This window comes from Abramis brama (assembly GCF_963993115.1).
Source record: "Abramis brama genome assembly, chromosome: 21".
Taxonomy (NCBI): Eukaryota; Metazoa; Chordata; class Actinopteri; order Cypriniformes; family Leuciscidae; genus Abramis; species Abramis brama.
Window position 1 is genome coordinate 5,249,451 of NC_139983.1, and position 19,768 is coordinate 5,269,218.

The window sequence follows — 19,768 nt, forward strand, 5'->3', positions numbered from 1 at the left end:
GTAACTACTTTTTGTTTTTTTTGTCTTGATTTCAGGGAAGAGTATTTTCCTCCATCGAACCGCAGGCCAACATCAATGATGTGTGTCTCTACCCCGGCTCTGGTTAGTTCACACAAATAGAACTGAAGTTTAACCACAATAAGATACTAGTTCATTTCTATCTGACCCCATGAAACCTAAATTTGAATTCTGTGGCATTTCGCCCTTGTGTGTGAGCTTTAAGGTCATTTATACACTGCTGGAGGTTGCCAACATAAACTTTGTAGACGAAAATATATGTTTAAAAGTTACAGTTTTTCTCTTACTGGAAAGCAGAGCAAAATGATTGATCTCAACTTGCTCACAGGGGTGTGTACAAACTTTAATTTTTTTGTCCAATCAGATGCTCTCTAGAATGAGAATGTCTCTGTTTGTCTTAAACGAAACACTGTTAGATTTTTAAAACCCCATAAAGAGCTTTTAATGTGTCCCACCCCTTTTAAAAGGCAATCTGCCAGTCATTATCACTGCAGGGTGATCTGGACCAAAAGAGGATCTTGTATCGTCCTGAAGGATTTATTTAGCAGTAATGCCAACATGCCAAATTAATAAATAGATGTGAAGTACTGATTTGGGTTTTCAGTTTTAATAAATATTTTTTGTATGTTAGAAGAAAGACCGTGATGCATAAAACCAGCACACCCACACTAATGTTCAAGAGTTTTGTTTTTTAGAACCAAAATAATACTTTTATTCATCTAGGACGCATTAAATTATCAAAAGTGACAGTAAAGACATTTATATTGTTACAAATGATTTCGATTATAAATAAATGCTGCTCTTTTCAAAGATACCACGGTTTCCAGAAATAAATATGAAGCAGCACAACTGTTTTTAACATTAATGATTTAACATTGATTAAATAATAAATAATGATGCTGAAAATTCAGGCATAAATTACATTTTAAAATATATTCAAATTATATTCATATTTTAAATTGTTTTAATATTCCACAATATTTTGTGTATTTTTGATCAAATAAATGCAGCCTTGGTGAGCAGAAGAGACTTCTTTCAAAAACTTTTGAACGGTAGTGCAAATTCTGTTAATCATTAAACATTTTTATTGCCATTTTATATATGACTAAATAATTATGTAATCATATATATGGCAAACTTTGACTAAAATTTATATAAAAATACATGCATATGAAGTATAACACAATATACAATTAAACATCTTACAACAATACAGTAACTCTATATAAAATCTTTCATTATAATAATTGTAATAATAGTGACTATTTTTTTAACTGTATAATTCATTGGATCAAAAATATGGTGCGCATAAGAGACTTGCTGACCAAAATCTTACTGATCTCAAACATGAACGATGGTGACCGGTTCATTGTGCTTGCTTTATTGTGAGTGCATTATATTTACACATCTAGAATGATAAGGCCTGCATACACACATGTCTTGTGACCATCAGACCATCATCTGACTGCTGTTGAAGGTGACTTGCATATATAGGGGTTTTGTGTGGCGTTTCTGTTTTCTAATTGCTTCTATATGCCTCAATTTACAGGTATGCTCTTCACTGCCAATGAAGATCCCAAAATGAACACCTTTTACATTCCTGTAAGTACCAGATGGCGCGAAATGAAGTATGACGTGAAAAGGAGCAGATGCTTTGAGCACATTTTGCACCTTGATTAGTCACGGCACGTCCCTGAACGCCTTCTACAAATTACTCCTTTTCATGTCTTTCTAAGTAAAAGCAAACCTCCCAGTGGTTTTATAGTGTTTATAGTTAACAGAGCAGTGGTAGTTAAGGGCAACCGAAACCTTTCTGAGAAACTGCCTTCTGATCCAGACCTGCACATTATATCGCTCTGTGTGTTTGGCAATAAGAGAGCATTTATTCTGTCTGTGTCAGGAGTTCTGAGAGGGAGGACCCAGATGCAGAATAACCAAGGGTTGTTATTTATTGACAACAAAGTAACAGCACAAGATAGATGAGGTGGAAATACAGGGAATACAGGGCACACAACTGGAGAACAGGTTGGTCGGGGATGAGACCGCAAAGATGTGACGGCCACAGATGGACACAAGGCAGCGGCTCAGGGAACACCGGACTAGCCAGACCAGGAGAATCAACGCAACACACAAGACAAGATTTAATAGGCCAAGACAACAAGATATAAAAGCCAATTAAACTGAGTAAAGACTAGAGAAAATCAAATAAAGAAACTAAATACCGTAATAACAGGATCTTGCAAATAAATAAGGAAACAAACAAAAGTCGTCTAGAAATAAATAACTGGAAACTGGAAAAAAAGAAATGAAACCAAGACTGCAACATTGCAGGGAACAAGAGAGAAAAGAAATAAAATATTAGTTAAGGCAAGGCAAGTTTATTTATATAGCATAAGTCGTATATATATAATTATATAGTTAAAGTCCCCCTGTGGTGATAATCCAGCTTTTAATGTTGTTTATACGTCTATGTAGTGTTTTTAATATGCTTTAAGACAAACCATGTGTAAATTCATAAGTCGACACCATTGCTGAGTATTTTCTCCTTAAAACTGCAGTGAACCAAAGACAGTCTCAAAAACACGCTTTGAAATCGCTGGTGTTTCTGACGTCACAAACTACCTTGTAACCAATCAGATCAACGTGTGATCGTCAACCAGTGGATCTCTGAGCTGAGTGAGTGAGTGGAGGTGGGGCTAATTTGCATATTCATAGAACCACGCATACTAAATGAGGGAAGAGTGTAGAGTTACATTCAAGATATTTTAAGGCGTGAAGAATTTTTTCAAAGAAAAACGTTTAAATATGTAATTTTGGTGATCAAAGATGAGTTTTAAAGGGGACATATAATGGTACATGCACTTTTACAAGTTGATTATACTGAAATGTGTGTTGGCAGTGCCTGTACACAACCATCATAAAATGATAAATATCCATCCAGTGTTTTTTTAATCTCCTTATATGTTTTCCCCTGTCTCAAATCGAGCCGTCTGACCGTGTGACGTCACACGGTCGGACACCCCTCCCACGATTGTTAAGTGACAGCAGCGTTTCAACACAGATCTGCCCTGAGCGAGCTGTCATCATAGTCCGCCATTGTTGATACGCTTGCTCCAGCGTATCAACAATGGCGGACTATGATGACAGCTATGATGAAAAAGCAGGATACTGCTTTTTCTATTATACACAGCGCTATATAATGTGCAGGTGACAGCTCACTCAGGGCGTGTATGGCGTCTAAGCGATTGTGGTGTTCTGTTCTTGGGTGTAATAACGAACACAGTCAGGGCAACCACCCAGTAGAGCATTACAATAATCTAGCCTTGAGGTCATGAACGCATGAACTAATTGTTCCGCATTTGTCAATGAGAGCATATGGTGTAATTTAGATATATTTTTAAGATGGAAAAATGCAGTTTTACAAATACTAGACATGTGACTTTCAAATGAAAGATTGGTATCAAAGAGCACACCCAGGTTCCTAACCGACGACGAAGACATGACAGAGCAGCCATCAAGTGTTAGACAGTATTCTAGATTATTACGTGAGGAAGTTTTTTGTCCAATAATTAGAATCTCTGTTTTTTCAGAATTAAGTTGTAGGAAATTACTAGTCATCCAATTTTTTATATAGCTATACATTCCATCAATTTTGTGAATTGGTAAGTTTCTTTAGGTTTTGAAGAAATATAGAGCTGAGTATCATCAGCATAACAGTGAAAACTAATGCCATGCTTCCTAATGATATCTCCTAAGGGTAGCATGTACAGAGTGAACAGCAAAGGTCCTAGCACTGAGCCTTGTGGTACACCATACTGAACTTGTGATTGATAAGACATCTCTTCATTTACTGCTACAAACTGATAACGGTCAGATAAGTATGATTTAAACCATGCCAAATACAATTCCACTAATGCCAACATAGTTTTCTAGTCTATTTAAAAGAATGTTGTGGTCAATAGTATCAAATGCAGCACTAAGATCAAGTAACACTAATAGAGAGATACAACCACGATCGGATGAAAAGAGCAAATCATTTGTGACTCTAAATATTGTGACTCATTTCTTTCTAAAAAGGAACACAGTTGTGAGGATCCCGCTTTTTCTAATATCTTTGACAGAAAAGGCAGATTCGAGATCGGCCTGTAATTGACTAATTCTGTTAGCCTGGTTAAAACCAGACCATTCTCAGTAGTAACTGAGTTATGGTCTGGCAAAGCTTCATTAATAACTCATTTCCAAAGGGGCGTCACTAACGGACGTCACTCAAAGGCCTCTGGGCGCAATTGGATAGACCTAAAACCAATCAGAGCGATCGTCATCGTGTAAAGCCATATGCTGCGTCCCAATTCGCCTTAAGTTACACTACGCCATAAAAGTATGTACTGTTTTTGTGAAGAAAAGGTATTTACTTTTGAATGTGTAGCAAAAAAGTAGGCAAGCTTTGGGACATACTACTTCGTCATCTTTATCAGACGGATCTGTCGCGTGCATCCCGTCACGTAAACTGCCCTGTCAATCATCGTGTCACAGTTAAAATCCTCTATTAAATCTAATTTAATTTCCTACCGTTTCGGAGAGAAATGTATTGCACGTTCATCTGCCAGTGTGTCTTTTATGGAGACTGTCCTCATGTGTTTGCAATTTGAATATAATAATGCATTTAAAAGTTGGTGGCTTGGGCTTCACCAACGGACGTCGCTCAAATGCCTCTGGGCGCAATTGGATAGACCTAAAACCAATCAGAGCGATCGTCATTGTGTAAAGCCCGCCCCAACGTTTCTGATTGGTGCCACGATTTCGACGGATTAGAAATGGGCTTGAATGAGCTCTTTGCCAGACTACTTGCAGAGCAAATCTAAATTTGCCGGAAGTTGTCTGGGTTTTCCCAGGCTATAATTCTGTAGGATCAAGTTGCGTTTTTTTAACAAGCGGTTTAATCATAGCCAGCTTAAATGTTTTTGGTACGTATCCTAGAGACAAAGATGAATTAATGATATTAAGAAGAGGATCTATGACCTCTGGGAACATCTCTTTCAGTAGCTTAGTCGGTATAGGGTCTAACATACATGTTGTCGATTTAGATGAATTAACGAGTTTGCAAAATTCTTCCTCTCCTATAGCAATGAATGAATCAAATTTTTCCTCAGGGAGACTTAAATGCACTGCCTGATGCGATACTGTAGTAGACGGTTGCATAGTTATAATTTTGTCCCTGATATTATCAATCTTATAAGTGAAGAAGCTCATAAAGTCATTACTGCTGTGTTGCTTGGGAACTTCTGGGCTATCAGCTTTATTTTTTGTTAGTTTAGCCACTGTTTCAAATAAATACCTAGGGTTTTGTTTATTTTCTTCTAATAGGGTTGAAAAATAAGCAGATCTAGCAGCTTTTAAGGCCTCTCTGTACGTAATCGAGCTCTCCCTCCATGAAATCCGAAATACTTCCAGTTTTGTTTTCTTCCAGTTGCGCTCCATTTTTCTGCCTCCTCTCTTAAGTGCCTGAGTGTGCTCGTTGTACCACGGCGTTGGACTATTTTCTTTAATCTTCTTTAAGCGCAACGGAGCAACTGTGTCTAAAGTGCTGGAAAAGAGAGAGTTAAAAGTTTCTGTTGCAATATCAAGTTCTTCTAAGCTGAGATCCGGGATGCTGAGATGATGAAACTGATCAGGAAGATTATTGATAAAGCAATCTTTAGTGGCAGAAGTGATAGGTCTAACATATTTATAACACGGAGTCGGTTTTGCAGCCTTGGCTAAATGTAATTTACATGAGACTACATAATGATCAGATCAAGAGGGAAAGGAGTACAATATAAAGAGAGCAGAGTACATGAGGATCAGGTGAACACAGTCAAAAGCAAATGAGGACTAGAAAAGGACTAAACAATGGGGCGTGGTGAAGGGAAACAAGGAGGCGGGACTAGAAGAGCACATGACCAACATTAACAAAGACAGAGCCATGTGGTCAGACACAAGACAAACAAAGAAACATTAAACAGAGACAAGACAGAAAAGACTGTCGGGGCAGGACCTGAGTTGAGTACACACAGTTATAGAAATAAGAACTACAAACTCGAGATCTCAATAAAATCATTTCAGTTTATCAGCCCTTCATGAAAGCACTGACATTTCTGTCAAACAGAACATGGTTCAGAACTTCTAACAGTGAATCTTATATCAATGTCTGGATCACATTTCACACTAATCTCAAAAGAAAATTATACAATTAAATAACATTTCATATTTTCATAAAGAAAATTAAGCCTGTTTTATGTTATTTTCATCACATTTCCTCCAAACACACAATTAGGGTTGGGCTGTATGATAATATTTTTGGCGATATCATGTGATATTGATATTTAACAACAACAATATTAATTTCAAACCATTCATGGGGAAGGAAATGCATTCCACGTGTTTGTTAGACTTCAAGAATGAATGTAATTGCAACGTAAACTCCTCAGAGTAAGCTACTTCTTTTACACATGAAAACCTTTTTATTTTTTGCCTGATTCTGTTTTCTCCGTTGTATTTTTTCCTGGATTATGTTTCGGGATTTAATTAAAATTTGATCTAAAAAATGGTGTCTAAAAAATAAATTCATAAAACTTAAAAACAAAAATTAAATAAATAATTTAAAATGTAATCAAATAAAAATAAGTGTCTAATGAAAAAAAATCATAAAACTTTAACAATTTACACTGCATTTGTATCTTTTGTCAAATAAGGGGCTGCACAACAGAACTTGTATACTGTACAAGTTAAAACATCTTTTAAACTATCTTGGTTGTTTGATATTCCTAATAATAATAAATCAATCTAATGTTTTTATACGTTGTTGTTGTTATTACTTTGAGAAGTACATTTTACTCTACAATATTAATAGAATTCTGTCATAATTTATTCAAGTGAACCACAATTTTATCTGGTGGTTTGTTGAAAAGATCAGAGGGTTATTGTTTCTTTCATCATAAATTATTGGCATTTACAAATAATATTGCCATAATGTACCCTTTTTTCCACTTCACTGGGAATTTTGGAAGAAAATGTTCTTTTCACAACATTTAAGCACAATGCAAACTGGCACATAAAATAGCCTTCATTCAAGCAACTTTTTGATTTTGCTGTGAAATCTGACCAATTGTTTACAATCATTTTTGTTAGATTGATTCTTAATTGTTGAAGATCATCTTTATAATATCTGTAAACTGCCATGTTTTTGGGAAGCTATTCATGGTCTACCTGAAAAGGATCCTTATTTGCCATTGACTTGCGTTTTCTCTGTTGTGTGTTGCTGTGTTTCAGGCTCTCGGTCCGGCTCCACGCTGGTGCTCCTTCCTGGATAACCTCACCGAGGAGCTTGAGGAGAACCCGGAGAGCACCATCTATGACGACTACAAGTTTGTCACCCGCCAAGACCTGGAGAACCTGGGTAAGTTGGAGAATCTAAGATCCTTGTCCTAAGATCACCAATACAATACTTGCATTAAAGCATCACATTTTTTGGGATGTTAACAAATATGTGCAGGTTGCACACCAATGAAAACCACAATAACACTCAATATGTTTATTATTAAGGGAAAAGTGACATTTTTTTTCCCGCTTTTCTTAGCTATTTTGTTCTCCCGCTTTAAAAAGTGAAGTTGAACCAAAGTGAGGTATATACGGTAATTCGGAGTGGTGATTGGCAGCTGTGACTGGAGAGTATTAGGGCTGCACGATTATGACAAAAATCATAATTGTCAATTATTCCCTTGAAACTGTAATTGCGATTATAAATTACGATTATCACAATTTACATTGAATGATGTTTTGAATAGCTTTATGCCATTGTTTGAAGCCACTGCATGCCATATTGTTATATCAAAATAAACCAGCTGAAAACACTCTTCCTGAAAAACGTTTTTTTGTTTTTCTATAGCATTAAGCCTCAAATGTCAAATATATATATCAAATATATGGTTTTCAAGAAACCAAACCAAAGTAAATATGCATGGTATTATAATAAATTATATTAAAGTTATATATTAACTTTATTAAAACTAAAATTAAAACAATGGGGGAAAAAAAACTTAAGATAAGCTGTAAAAATAAAAACAACACATCTTAAGCACACAATAGTGAACTTTTTTTTGTAATTGCGCCTTTAAACGATTACGTAATTGTGGCATCCGTAATTGTAATCACGATTACAAATTCGATATAGTGTGCAGCCCTAGAGAGTGTGTTTCTACATCATCAGTTTCTCCATATTATACAAGAGAATAAAGACATATTTCACATACTCTCCAACTCCAAATATGAACCAGCACCGTGTATGCGCAGATATTTCATCATGTCTTCAACAAATGAAATGTATATGTGCAAATAAGGACACTGATACAGCGGTACGTCTGATCATGAACCCGATGACACAATGAATTATTCTGATACACAGAAAGCAATAAAGTAGACCAAAAATTCAAAGAAGATTGGGCAAAAAAGTAACTATGCCTTTATTCTTCATTCCCCCAGCTCTGTTTTTCTGGTGTTTTGTTTTTAGTGTTTTGCACTGTTTAATGGAAGTGAGTGGTAGCCTGTGTGTGTTCAGATGAAGAGGACATCTGGAATTCTGCAGCTTCAGATTCATAGACATAGTTATAGTTTTATCATTGAGGAGCACGTTATGACACGCTATATGCAGAGTTTGGGGTGAGTCTGCATACCAAGTGTTTACTATGAGAACATTCCAGTAATTGCGAAAGACAGGCAGAGCTGTGATTACAAGCTTTGACCCTCAAAACGTCAATCTGCTAAACTTCAAACAGAGACAAGTATCACAGATATGTTAGTCGCCACACTGGATGGAGTCAGACCTACCGCGGTGATAAGATCCAGTTCAGTGGGTCGGAGATGGGAAAACCTCTCAGGAATGCTGCCGTCAGCAGAAAGCGGATCGGATCGTGTGTGTGTGTGTGTGTGTGTGTGTGTGTGTGTGTGTGTGTGTGTGTGTGTGTGTGTGTGTGTGTGTGTGTGTGTGTGTGTGTGTGTGTGTGTGTGTGTGTGTGTGGGGTGGGGGGGTGGGGGTGATGTGGAGGGCCAGGTGCAATGGCTGGATTATGTAACAGGAGAGAAATTATGTAACAGGATTTTGTAACAGGATTTTGCCTATGCTCGTGCACTAGCATAGACAAAAGTTATGGGAACTGAAACTTTCCCTCATTTACCAAATTTTGAAAGCAATGATGAAGCAAGTCAAATGTTGTTTATCATTTTGACCGATAAAATATAAGAATCTTACACATTGAGATGCACATGAGATCCGATAAAGTTGGTTGTGCCTCCTCCTGAACAAATAAGATGTTAATTCAGTAAGGCTGTATACATTATTATTATTATTATTAGTCAATGCAAAGTAAGAGCAGCATTTATTAATCATGTTAAAGATTTAGTTCACAAAAAATAAATTTTAGGTAACCATGTACAAATAAATGTCCCATTAGTTAATGTTCAGAAATGCATTAACTAACAATGGGCAATACATTTATTATTACAGTATTTATAATGTATCAATCTTCTAAATACAACTGGTTAATGTCAGTTCATGTCCTTTAATTAATATTAACAGATACAGCTTTTGGTTTTAATAAAGTATTAGTAAATGTTGAAATGATCATTAATTTATAGATTAATCAATTCTAAATAAATAAAAAAATGCTATTAAAAAATTTCAATGTGAGTTCAAGGTGCCTAATGCATGAAAAGTATGATAATATACAGGATATTTTATGTAATGTGAAGTGTTGCATCATGATTTGATTGGATGGAAGGCAAGAGTCTTGAATTTCGGTTTGTTTCTCACACAAAGCTGTTCTATGGCTTCAGAGGAATCTCTTCTGATGAATGGGGGAAAGTAGCTCAGCTGATCTGCTCAATGCTTGAGTTGCATAGAAGTAATATCGAAAGAGGGTGGAATTTGGTTTTAACATGTTGTGATTGTTTAAATGTTCTGATGTGTGTGTTATCAGTAGTGTAACTGCTGAGCATCAGCCTCTTTGCTGATATCAGTGAGTGTAATCTATAGCTCATCCCTGCTCAATACAGACAAAGCTGAATTCTCAAAATGCTTTGAGTGTCTTCTTTGAAGCTTGTCATTTTAAATCAGTGAAAACAATGAAAATGCCATATAAGCAGGGCAGATGTTGTCCTGCGGGGATGTTGGTTCAGGAGGCTCAGAGTTCAGGAGTGTCTCGAGTGTTTAGACGGTGATCATAGTGCAGGAGGTTAAACTTGTGCATGCTTACGGACTGCAGTCGCTCCAAAATGTATTCGCACATCTTCCAGAACCTCCCCTTCCAACACTTGATGAGTTTGAGGTTCTTGACACTGTCGTTTTTGGCTTTGCTGAGTTGGGGTTTAAAAGATACTTAATATTCAGTAACATTATCAATTTTACTGCACTGACACTATCGGATGAGAACAAAATTTGAACTGAATTGAGATAACGCTAACTTTGCTACGTCGACACTTGTTGAACTGAATTTAATCAACGAGCTGAATAATGTCACTTGTCTTCTGTAGAGCTGCTTTACAGATGAAATTGAATTTGTTTTATAATTGATGAACTTTAACATCAACTGTTAAATTAACACCGATTTTCGAAACAATCTGTATTGTTCAAAGCACTATGTAACTTGTCTGAATGTCATTGTATTAAAGCTAACTAATACTTCATAATTTTTGCTAACTGACCTTTAATTAACTGATGTCAAGGTGATTATTAGTGGACGTCTGTTGAACTTTACACAGAAAGCAGAGTTCATCACATTAACTATTAATGTTCCACTAACCACAAACACACGCAAAGTGGCACAATACTAGTCTTCATTTTGAACAATATCTTTATAGTTTGTGTTACTTCGATTCTAGTGCATTAAAAGTGTCCAAACTAAAAAAAAAATGGATGAATTCCTGTAATTGAGCTTGTTTCCCCCCTCTAAGGTCTGACGCATCTGATTGGTTCGGCTCTTCTCAGGGCCTACATGCACGGCTTCTTCATGGACATCAGGCTCTACCACAAGGTGCAGATTTGTGTCAGGGCATTTGTGCATGTTCTCTAAAAGACATCTTTTAAATGGTTAAATGATGATACATGTTTGATTGCTGTGCTTTTCTGTAGGTAAAGACCATGGCGAACCCGTTCGCCTATGAGGAGTACCGTAAGGACCGAATCCGACAGAAGATCGATGAGTCCAGAGCTCAGAGAGTCCAGCTCAAGGTAACGCTTGTTGCCACATTCACGCTGTCTGCATGTCTGACTGTGTGCTTATCTCAGATACGAGTAAACGTGGCAGATGAAGAATGACAGAAGGATTGGCTGAAAGAAAGCTCGTTACAGAAAAGTTAACGCTTTATTTTAGTGTCATTGTAACAGTGTAATTATACATATAAGTACTTCGTAATATTAATTAACTACATGTACTTACTATAGGGTTGGGCTAGGATTAGGGTTTGGTTGAGGGTTAGTTGCATTTAATTATGCATAATTTACTGTTATTAATATGGTAAGTACATGTAACATATGTAACAAGGACACTGTGAAATAAAGTGTTACCCAGATAAAGTGTAATCCAGAAAATTACTGAATTCAATTTTCAGAAATGTTTTAGTTAGCTGTGGTTATGAAATTCATTTTATTTTTTTGCAACTTCTGACCCCTGAATAATTTTAGTAATCAAAAAGCTTACCTAATTAATTGAAAACATGAAAGTTAAACAATTTAACAACAATTTATCAAAACTGGAACAAAGAATTGCATTTCAATTTGAAAAAAATCATAGAACTTTTACAATTTAATTTTTATTTTATTTTTACAATAATAGAGCCCTATAAAATGTTTTGAATTTTCAGAAAATCTGTTGTTGTCTTTTTCTGGAGTTATGATTTAATACAAATGTATTAGCTAAAACGGTTGTAATCAATTTTAGGCATAAAACAAAAACAATTTAATTACTTTTTTATAATTAAACGAAAATGTAATGATTCCTTTTGAAATTTGTGATTATTCCTTTAACAAGCTTGAGGATGTGTAGTTGACGAAACTTTGCCGCTCATTCACACAGAAATGTGCAGATTTCAATATCATTAGTCTTTTTGCATTTTTTTATATTCGCAGACGCTCGTCCACATCACGAATTGATTGTGTACAGCCTTACTTTTTATTTATTCATCCAAAATGAGCCAAACTCGTGCATTCCGTGATCCATTCTTATGACTGGATTCCTCATGGCTGAAATCATAGAGCCCTAGGCTGAGTGAATGTTTTCAGTTCCTCAGAGTCTGTTATCGTCAATGCTTTGACTGTCATTCTCTCGCTCTTATCTCTAAACAGAAGCTGCCTAAGGTCAATAAGGAACTGGCCTTGAAACTCATGGAGGAGAGTGAGCTTCCAAGCAAGAAGAGGAAGAAAAAGGCCAATGTGGGCAATCTTTCTTTCACACTGGTTTACTATAGAAATATTTCAGACATTTTAGTCATCTTTTAAATCCTTTGTCTCTTTTTCTAAATTTGCTATCATCTTTTTGTCTTTCCAAGGCCGTAGACAATCTCCTGATGGACGACCGTTTCAAGGTGATGTTCGAGAACCCAGATTACCAGGTGGATGAGCGGAGCGAGGAGTTTCGTCTGCTGAACCCCATCGTGTCTAAAGTGGGAGAGAAGCGGAGGAAGAAACTCAGCCAGCTGGTTCAGCAAGAGGAGCAGGTACACAACATCACTTTAATCCAGCACTTTTTACAGCTCTGTTCCAAAACCTAAGGACTATTTTAATGTGTCCCAAAATCTGTTTGAAAAGATAGGCGTCATTATGCTGATAACATATAAGATCATTTTTGGCCAGATTCTTAGGCAGTATCGCATGTGTCCAGCTTAGAGAAGACAATTACAGTGGGGGAAAAAATACATGAATAATATTTAAAAAAAAGATGACAATTATAAATTAGTGCTGTCAATTGATTGCTGCCAACTAATTAATCATGCATTTTTCTGTAATTAATCGCAATTAACTATCTAACATTAAAGTTTTTAATATTTTATTGTAATAATTTCACACTGAATCTCCAAATTAATGTAGAAACAACATAAAGACAGTATATTTTAAATACTTGTCTACTGGCATCTTTTGATATCAATGGTATCACCGATACCAACACTTATGTCTCTATGAATATTTTTTTTTCTCAATTTTAGCCATTCAGCATTACAGTATAATTGAAAGCTATCAATTTTTTAAAAAAAAAATGTAGGCTTTACAAAATACAACAACTTTTAATTTGTGAACTTCAAACAATCTTCACATAAACCCATGTCACATTTACCTGCCCTTCAATATATCAGGGCTCCGTTTTTTCTGTTTTCACACACAAACCTTCTCATGCTTAAATGGGTAAGGCTTAAAGGAGTTTAGGTTAAACACAGACAGCAACGTGTGCTGTTCAGGTCTTATATGAACACCCGGGTGATGACGGCGTAAATGACTGCTCATATGACACTCGCAAACAAAGTTTACAAAGAGTGACTGTTTTGTCCACGTTTTTTATTGTAACGTATTGGGAAGCCAGAATGCGCATCCATCGACAGAAACATACATTAGCGGAACGATCTGTCTGTTTTATGCGTTATTTTCAACAAACCTATATTATAGATGCGTCATCAGATTTGAGATGAACAGCGGTGCAAGTGTGTGCCGAACCGTGGGTGGAGAACAGAACCGTTACACCCCTAGTCTTTCACAAAAAGCAAACTCACACTTACTGATAGAGCTGGGTATCTGCAAATGCCTCACGATAAGTTACGTAAAATGATTATTTAGTGTGTAGTAATTAGGGCTGCACAATCGCAATGAAACCGCACGTGATTTGGCAACGGCTGCGATTATTTTATGTGCAGCTTGTCAGTGCAGCACGGATGGGTCACCAGAGGGCGTCTCACACACACATGCCAAATATGTCCCGCCGCAGAAGTATGATAACACATACTTGAATAAACAGAAGATTGAAACGCTTTGATTGATTAAACATGACTTAATAAACACACGACTGCCTTATTCTGTGTAATCATCTCACAGAAGGATGAGCTCAGCTGTCGTTATGAAGTGAGTTTGGAGTAAAAGCATGTTATTAAATGTTGTCTGTTTTGTTGGACAAGAGGTTCATAAATGCTTCTTGTGTTTGGAAAGATGTTTGACGCGTGTTGCTTTTTCAAATGCACATTATAAGTGACTCAAACTCACAGTGCTTTCAAATGCAGCAGCGTTTACAGAGCCGATCATCAATGATAAGCTGCGCATAACAAATAATCTCAGCCGTTGCAATTTCAGAATCCGATAAGCCAAATCGGTTTAAGTGCGATTAGATTACATATAAATTATTTCCCATATAATATAATGCGATTATTCATGATGATAACTATGATTAAGTGTACTACCGTCATGCACTACTGTTTAGAAGTTTGGAGTTGATCTCTTTTGCTCCGCAAGGCTGCATTTATTTAATCCAAAATACAGTAAACACCACAATATGGTGTAAAATATTATTAGAATTTATAGTAACGGTTTTCTGTGATTCCTGTGATCAAAGCTGAATTTTCAGCATCATTACTCCAGTCTTCAGTGTCACATGATCCTTCAGAAATCAATACTGATTTCTAAGCATTTCTGCTTAATATTTTAGTGGAAACCGTCTTTTTTATGATTCTTTGATGAATTAAAAAAAAAAAAAAGGTTCAAACGAACAGCTTTTATTTGACTTTTTTGGTAACAATGTAAAAGTCTTTACTGTCACTTCTTATTTAATTCAATGCATTCTTGCTGAGTAAAAGTATTCATTTCTTTTTTTATAAATCTTGATGACTTTTGAACTGTTGCAGGCCATATTATTTATGTAGGATATCCATGCAAAACGAGATGAGCGCTGAGCGACAGCACACTAAAGCTCCGGCTGTATTGTTGTGAAGGATCAGATTGATTGAATGGTTCAGCGCGAGCTCTCTGACTGTCACTGCACCCTCACAAACTCTCTCGTTGTGATGAGGGAAGCTGTCAGTGCTGCACAATAAACCTCTGATTTAGACCGTGTCTACCCTGCATGATTATAATGGTGCTCAATGACAGTCAGTGGGTAAGCTGGCGCTGAACAAAACACTGACGTTTCTTATTTTTCAAGTAAAACATGCATGTTTGTATCAGGCTGCTTAAACTTTCCTCATTGGGACTGTTTCGTAGACACAATAAGGTTTATGACCTCTGATTTATCATTGCATTTATGCACTTAAAGGGATTGCTCACCAAAAAATGAAAATGCTGTCATCATTTACTCACCCTCAAGTTATGAGTTTCTTTCTTCTGTTGAACACAAAAAAAGATATTTTGAAGAATGTCAGTAACCAAACAGTTGAAGGTAGCCATTGACTTCCATAGTAGGAAATAAAATACTATGGAAGTTAATGGGAACCATCAACTGTTTGGTTACTGACATTTATCATAATGGAAACAAAGGTCATCAAGCAAATTTTTTGAACAATTTCAATTTACAGAAATGTTTTTAATGTATAAATTTTTGTATTAGTTTGTCATAATAACCCTGAAAAACACAACAGCATTTCTAAAGCTAAAAATTAAAAAGGAAACACAAAATATTAAATAAAAATAATTCAAAATATGAATAAAAACGACACCAGTTATGTGTTATTTTCGTATCACTGAGACACTACTGAATAAAAACTACAGTAGTATCTCAGTGCTAATAAAATAACACTGGTGTTGACGAAAATGCAGGTCACGAGGAACAGAGCTAACGTCTTCTGATTTGTGGGAGATAATAATATAACAAGTAGAGCATAAACCCTCTCTCAAACTCGTGGTGTCACTTGCAGGATGGCTCAGAGGAGGAGGTGGAAGGCCGAGGCTCAGAGGAGGAGGAGAGCTCTGATGATGACGATAAGAGTTGGGTGGAGGAGGTGAGGGTTCAGCGGCGGCTCTTACGGGCCGAGGAGCGAGAGCGCAACTTCATCCAGAGGAAAGAGAAGAGGCAACAGGACCGAGACACCAACTTACAGAGTTCAGATCCAGCCGGGAACCTCCAGCGGGAGCGGCAGAACCAGAGCCAGCCTCGATTCTACCAGATCAAAGCAGGAGAGGAGTTTCGCAGCTTCAGCGACGTTTCCCACAAGCAGAAGATGCAGAAGTAAGTCACCAGTTCTCATAGATACATTTTAAAACCGTTTATAGCACCACATTTTGGAAAATTAAGTCCACCTTGAGCTTAAAGGGGACCTATTATGCTTTTTTCACATGTTCATCTTTCTTTAGAGTGTTTAATGTTGCTGTTTGAGCATGATAAATCTCTGCATAGTTTCAGAGCACAAAGTCCCTCCAGCGGGAGTTCTTCTCTACATCAGTGTCAGTGTTTCTGAACTCCTGAAACGCCTCCATTGTAGTCTTGAGTTTCTTCCGGGAATGAACGCGTCACAATTTTCCTCATTTAAATAAATCATACGCAGAATAAAGGGGCGGGGCCTGGTTTAGTTAGTTAGTAATGTGTTAGTTAGTCACACTTGAAGCTCTTGACCAATCACAACACACTGATCCAGCCGACCAATCAGAGCACAGTGTGCTTTTAAGAAGGAGGAGCTTCATAGAGACAGGAGCTAAACAGAGCGTTACTGACAGACTGGGAAGAGAGGAGCTGCAACAATGGAGAATATGAGAAAAATAATGTTTTTTGAACATGCAAGCATGAAAACCTGTTCTAGTAGAGCACATAAAATCAAGACTTTAAAAAAGTAGTAAAAGACAGAGTAAAAATAGGATCAATGTGTACATGCTGTAATGAAACTACTAAAACAACTATACTCGCACTCCTGTCCTACCCTCGTTTGACACTCAGTGGGTGGTTTATTGACAGGTAACACATGTTGACTCAGGGCCACATATAAATGAGCGTGCCAAATATAGAGAGCATGTCCTTCTGAACCTCCTAATGGCCTTTAAAGTGCTAGACAATTGGGTAACACTTTACTTGAAGGGGTGTGCATAAGACTGACATGACACCTTCATAATCATGACATGTCATGAATATGAAGGAGGTTTTATGCATGTTTGTGTCATTGTCATTCGCTCAATTATGACATTTTTAATGCAAATATGACATTGTTTGAGATGGCTTTGTTATGACAACTTGACATATACCAATACATCATAACCTGTCATAAATGTGTCATAAACATTAATTATCAAACTTAAGAAACTACTTAGCTTTATGGGTTAACATTACATTAAACTGTCATGTGGTTGGTTTTGACATTGGCTGTCATGAGGCTTTTATAACTGTGTCATGAATATATTTCTAACAACTTTTTTTTATTAGTTATAAAATAATTTGACAGTAACACTTAAGGACATTTTAATAATGACATGTCATGATTATGAAGGTGTCATGTCAGTCTTATGCACACCACTTCAGGTAAAGTGTTACCCAATTGTCTGATGCTCCCAGACTTGGTTTTACATGATTAACCATTTGCACCTAACCTAGCACGGTTTTGACATATTAATGTCAACATGAGGTCAAAATTAAATCTATTTGCATTATACATATTCATAGTCTTATTGTGAATGATTCTTAAATGTACATTATTATAAAGAAAAAGACTAGATGACGTCACCTAGGCCGGTTAGGGTCATGCTAACGTTAATACTTTCACACTTTCTTCAGTTATTGAAAAACTGTTGATTTAATTACCTTGAACACACATGAAAAATCATTAAGACCTTTGATTCAAAATATATGTGGATATTGTACCAAAAATAAACATTAAAAATATACATTTAAATAAAAATATAAAAATAAACTTTAAATTAGGGCTGTCACAATTCCTTGATTAAATTTGAGTACTCAATTTAAAACAATCCTCAATTGCAATTAACCCGTGTCGAGTAACCGGCAAAATACCGGTTCAGTACACTGACGGTTCAGTACACGTCGAACAAATGTATGTAGTTGGTGCAGAATCAACTCTGTGTTGCTGCGCTCCGGTGCGTTTTTGTGCCGTTGTGCCCCATTACTTGAGACATTATTTTTTTGTTGGTAATTTTTATGTCTTTTGCTCAATCGCTGTTGAATGAAAGTTGAACACTATGTTTGCCGTCACACAGGACATCTCTGGAGGAGCGTCTGCAGCGGGAGGAGAGATCAGGGATGCTAAACCTCAGCGACGCAGCGGTTGGAAGCAAACAGCTCACTTTCACTCTCAAGAAGGTAAGCATGATGATGACAACCTATCCCAGCTGCCACCTGTGCAGACTAACGCTTTATAACACTTGTTTGAACTCTACTGATGCATCATCCAGACCAGCTGAGCACTGAAAGTGTGTTAATATGGGTGAATTTTCTTTAATGAACGTTTGTGATGTTGTAATCCTAGAAATTTCGGAATGAGTAAAAACAGATGACAGATCTATTCAAACAATTACATAGCCATTACTTACAGGTTTGCTGAAAACCTTTTCATTTAACCCGGACCTAGTCATATGTTTGTTTCTCGCTCTTCCTCCCTCTTTTGTTAAATGAAGATGATGGTGTGGTAAAATTGGGTCAGACACATTCCCAGCTCAGATTTCTGCTGACTCACACCATAGACAGAAGAATGGCTTCAGTATGCCCTGAAATTCTCACCTTTGTTTTCTGTCCTTTGACCGCTCGCACGCCCATTTAATTCCATTCTCCTCCTCTCTGTCGGACACATTATTCAGTCAAGTCACTTTGCTGCTTTGTTGGATGTTCCTGGAAATATTTTAGTAATCGGTCAGTAATCTGAGGTCATCTGATCCTTACAAAATCTAAACATACATGATTGTTCTTTGCATTAAAGGAATTAATTAGGGATGCACGATATATCGGCCACCTTATCGGTATCAGCCGATATATGTTCAGTTTTAATGTTATCGGAAATAATCCATTATTTATCTGCTTTAATATATCGGACAAATTTTCTTATTTGGACGATATATTAAAGCTGATAAATGATGGATTATTTCCTTCAGGTGAGACACTTCAGATGCGCACTGTTCGCCATGACGGTTTTGAATAGCTTGAAATATGATAGAAATCACTTCAAAAAAGGAAAATTATAGTAAAGTGCAACACGTGCAGCGCAAGTCTGTCATATAGGCTACATAAAATTATAGTGAGAACATTATAATTGTATGCTTGGGATGTGGATTTTAATGGTGAGACTTTTGTTTTTATAATCAAGCCCTCAAAAATTATATAAAAATTTGGATTTAGATTTATCGGCCGATATATCGGTTATCGGCTTTCAAATATAAAGAATTATCGTATCGGCCAAAATGTTCATGTCGGTGCATCCCTAGAATGAATAAATGATTTATTTTTTAACTGTTTACTCACATGCTAATAGATTTGCCAGTGGAACACCAAACAAAAGTATCTTCACACACATATCTTCCATAGAACGACAACAAACTGTCAAGCACCAATTAAAATACTCTGACTCATGCACTCTGACTCTGACTCTCTACTAAAGTCATGTAATAACCTTCTGTAATTGTTCAGTGATTATCTACACCTTCTGCTGTTGCTCTCAAATTAATGACACAGTTATCGTTCAAAGTTTGAGGTCAGAAAGATTAATACTTTTATTCGCATTAAATGTGACAGTAAAAAATATGTTAGAAAAGATTTCTTTTAAA

The 19,768-nt window shown here is 36.5% G+C and overlaps 1 protein-coding gene and 1 long non-coding RNA gene across 2 annotated transcripts in view; one reads left to right on the top strand and one right to left on the bottom strand.

The window, feature by feature from the left end:
• nol10 (nucleolar protein 10) overlaps window positions 1-19,768 on the top strand; it is a 29,356-nt gene that overhangs the window by 8,083 nt on the left and 1,505 nt on the right. Inside the window, exons 12-20 of the mRNA XM_084097585.1 lie at window positions 36-102; window positions 1,568-1,620; window positions 7,327-7,453; window positions 11,002-11,081; window positions 11,180-11,278; window positions 12,392-12,478; window positions 12,595-12,762; window positions 15,931-16,241; window positions 18,212-18,314. Of these exons, the coding sequence (XP_083953711.1) occupies window positions 36-102; window positions 1,568-1,620; window positions 7,327-7,453; window positions 11,002-11,081; window positions 11,180-11,278; window positions 12,392-12,478; window positions 12,595-12,762; window positions 15,931-16,241; window positions 18,212-18,314 (1,095 nt within the window). The remainder of the gene's footprint in view (window positions 1-35; window positions 103-1,567; window positions 1,621-7,326; window positions 7,454-11,001; window positions 11,082-11,179; window positions 11,279-12,391; window positions 12,479-12,594; window positions 12,763-15,930; window positions 16,242-18,211; window positions 18,315-19,768) is intronic.
• Window positions 12,569-19,768, bottom strand: part of LOC311072530 — a 75,600-nt gene continuing 68,400 nt past the window's right edge. Inside the window, exon 3 of the long non-coding RNA XR_014604024.1 lies at window positions 12,569-12,703. This is a non-coding gene — a long non-coding RNA (uncharacterized lncRNA). The remainder of the gene's footprint in view (window positions 12,704-19,768) is intronic.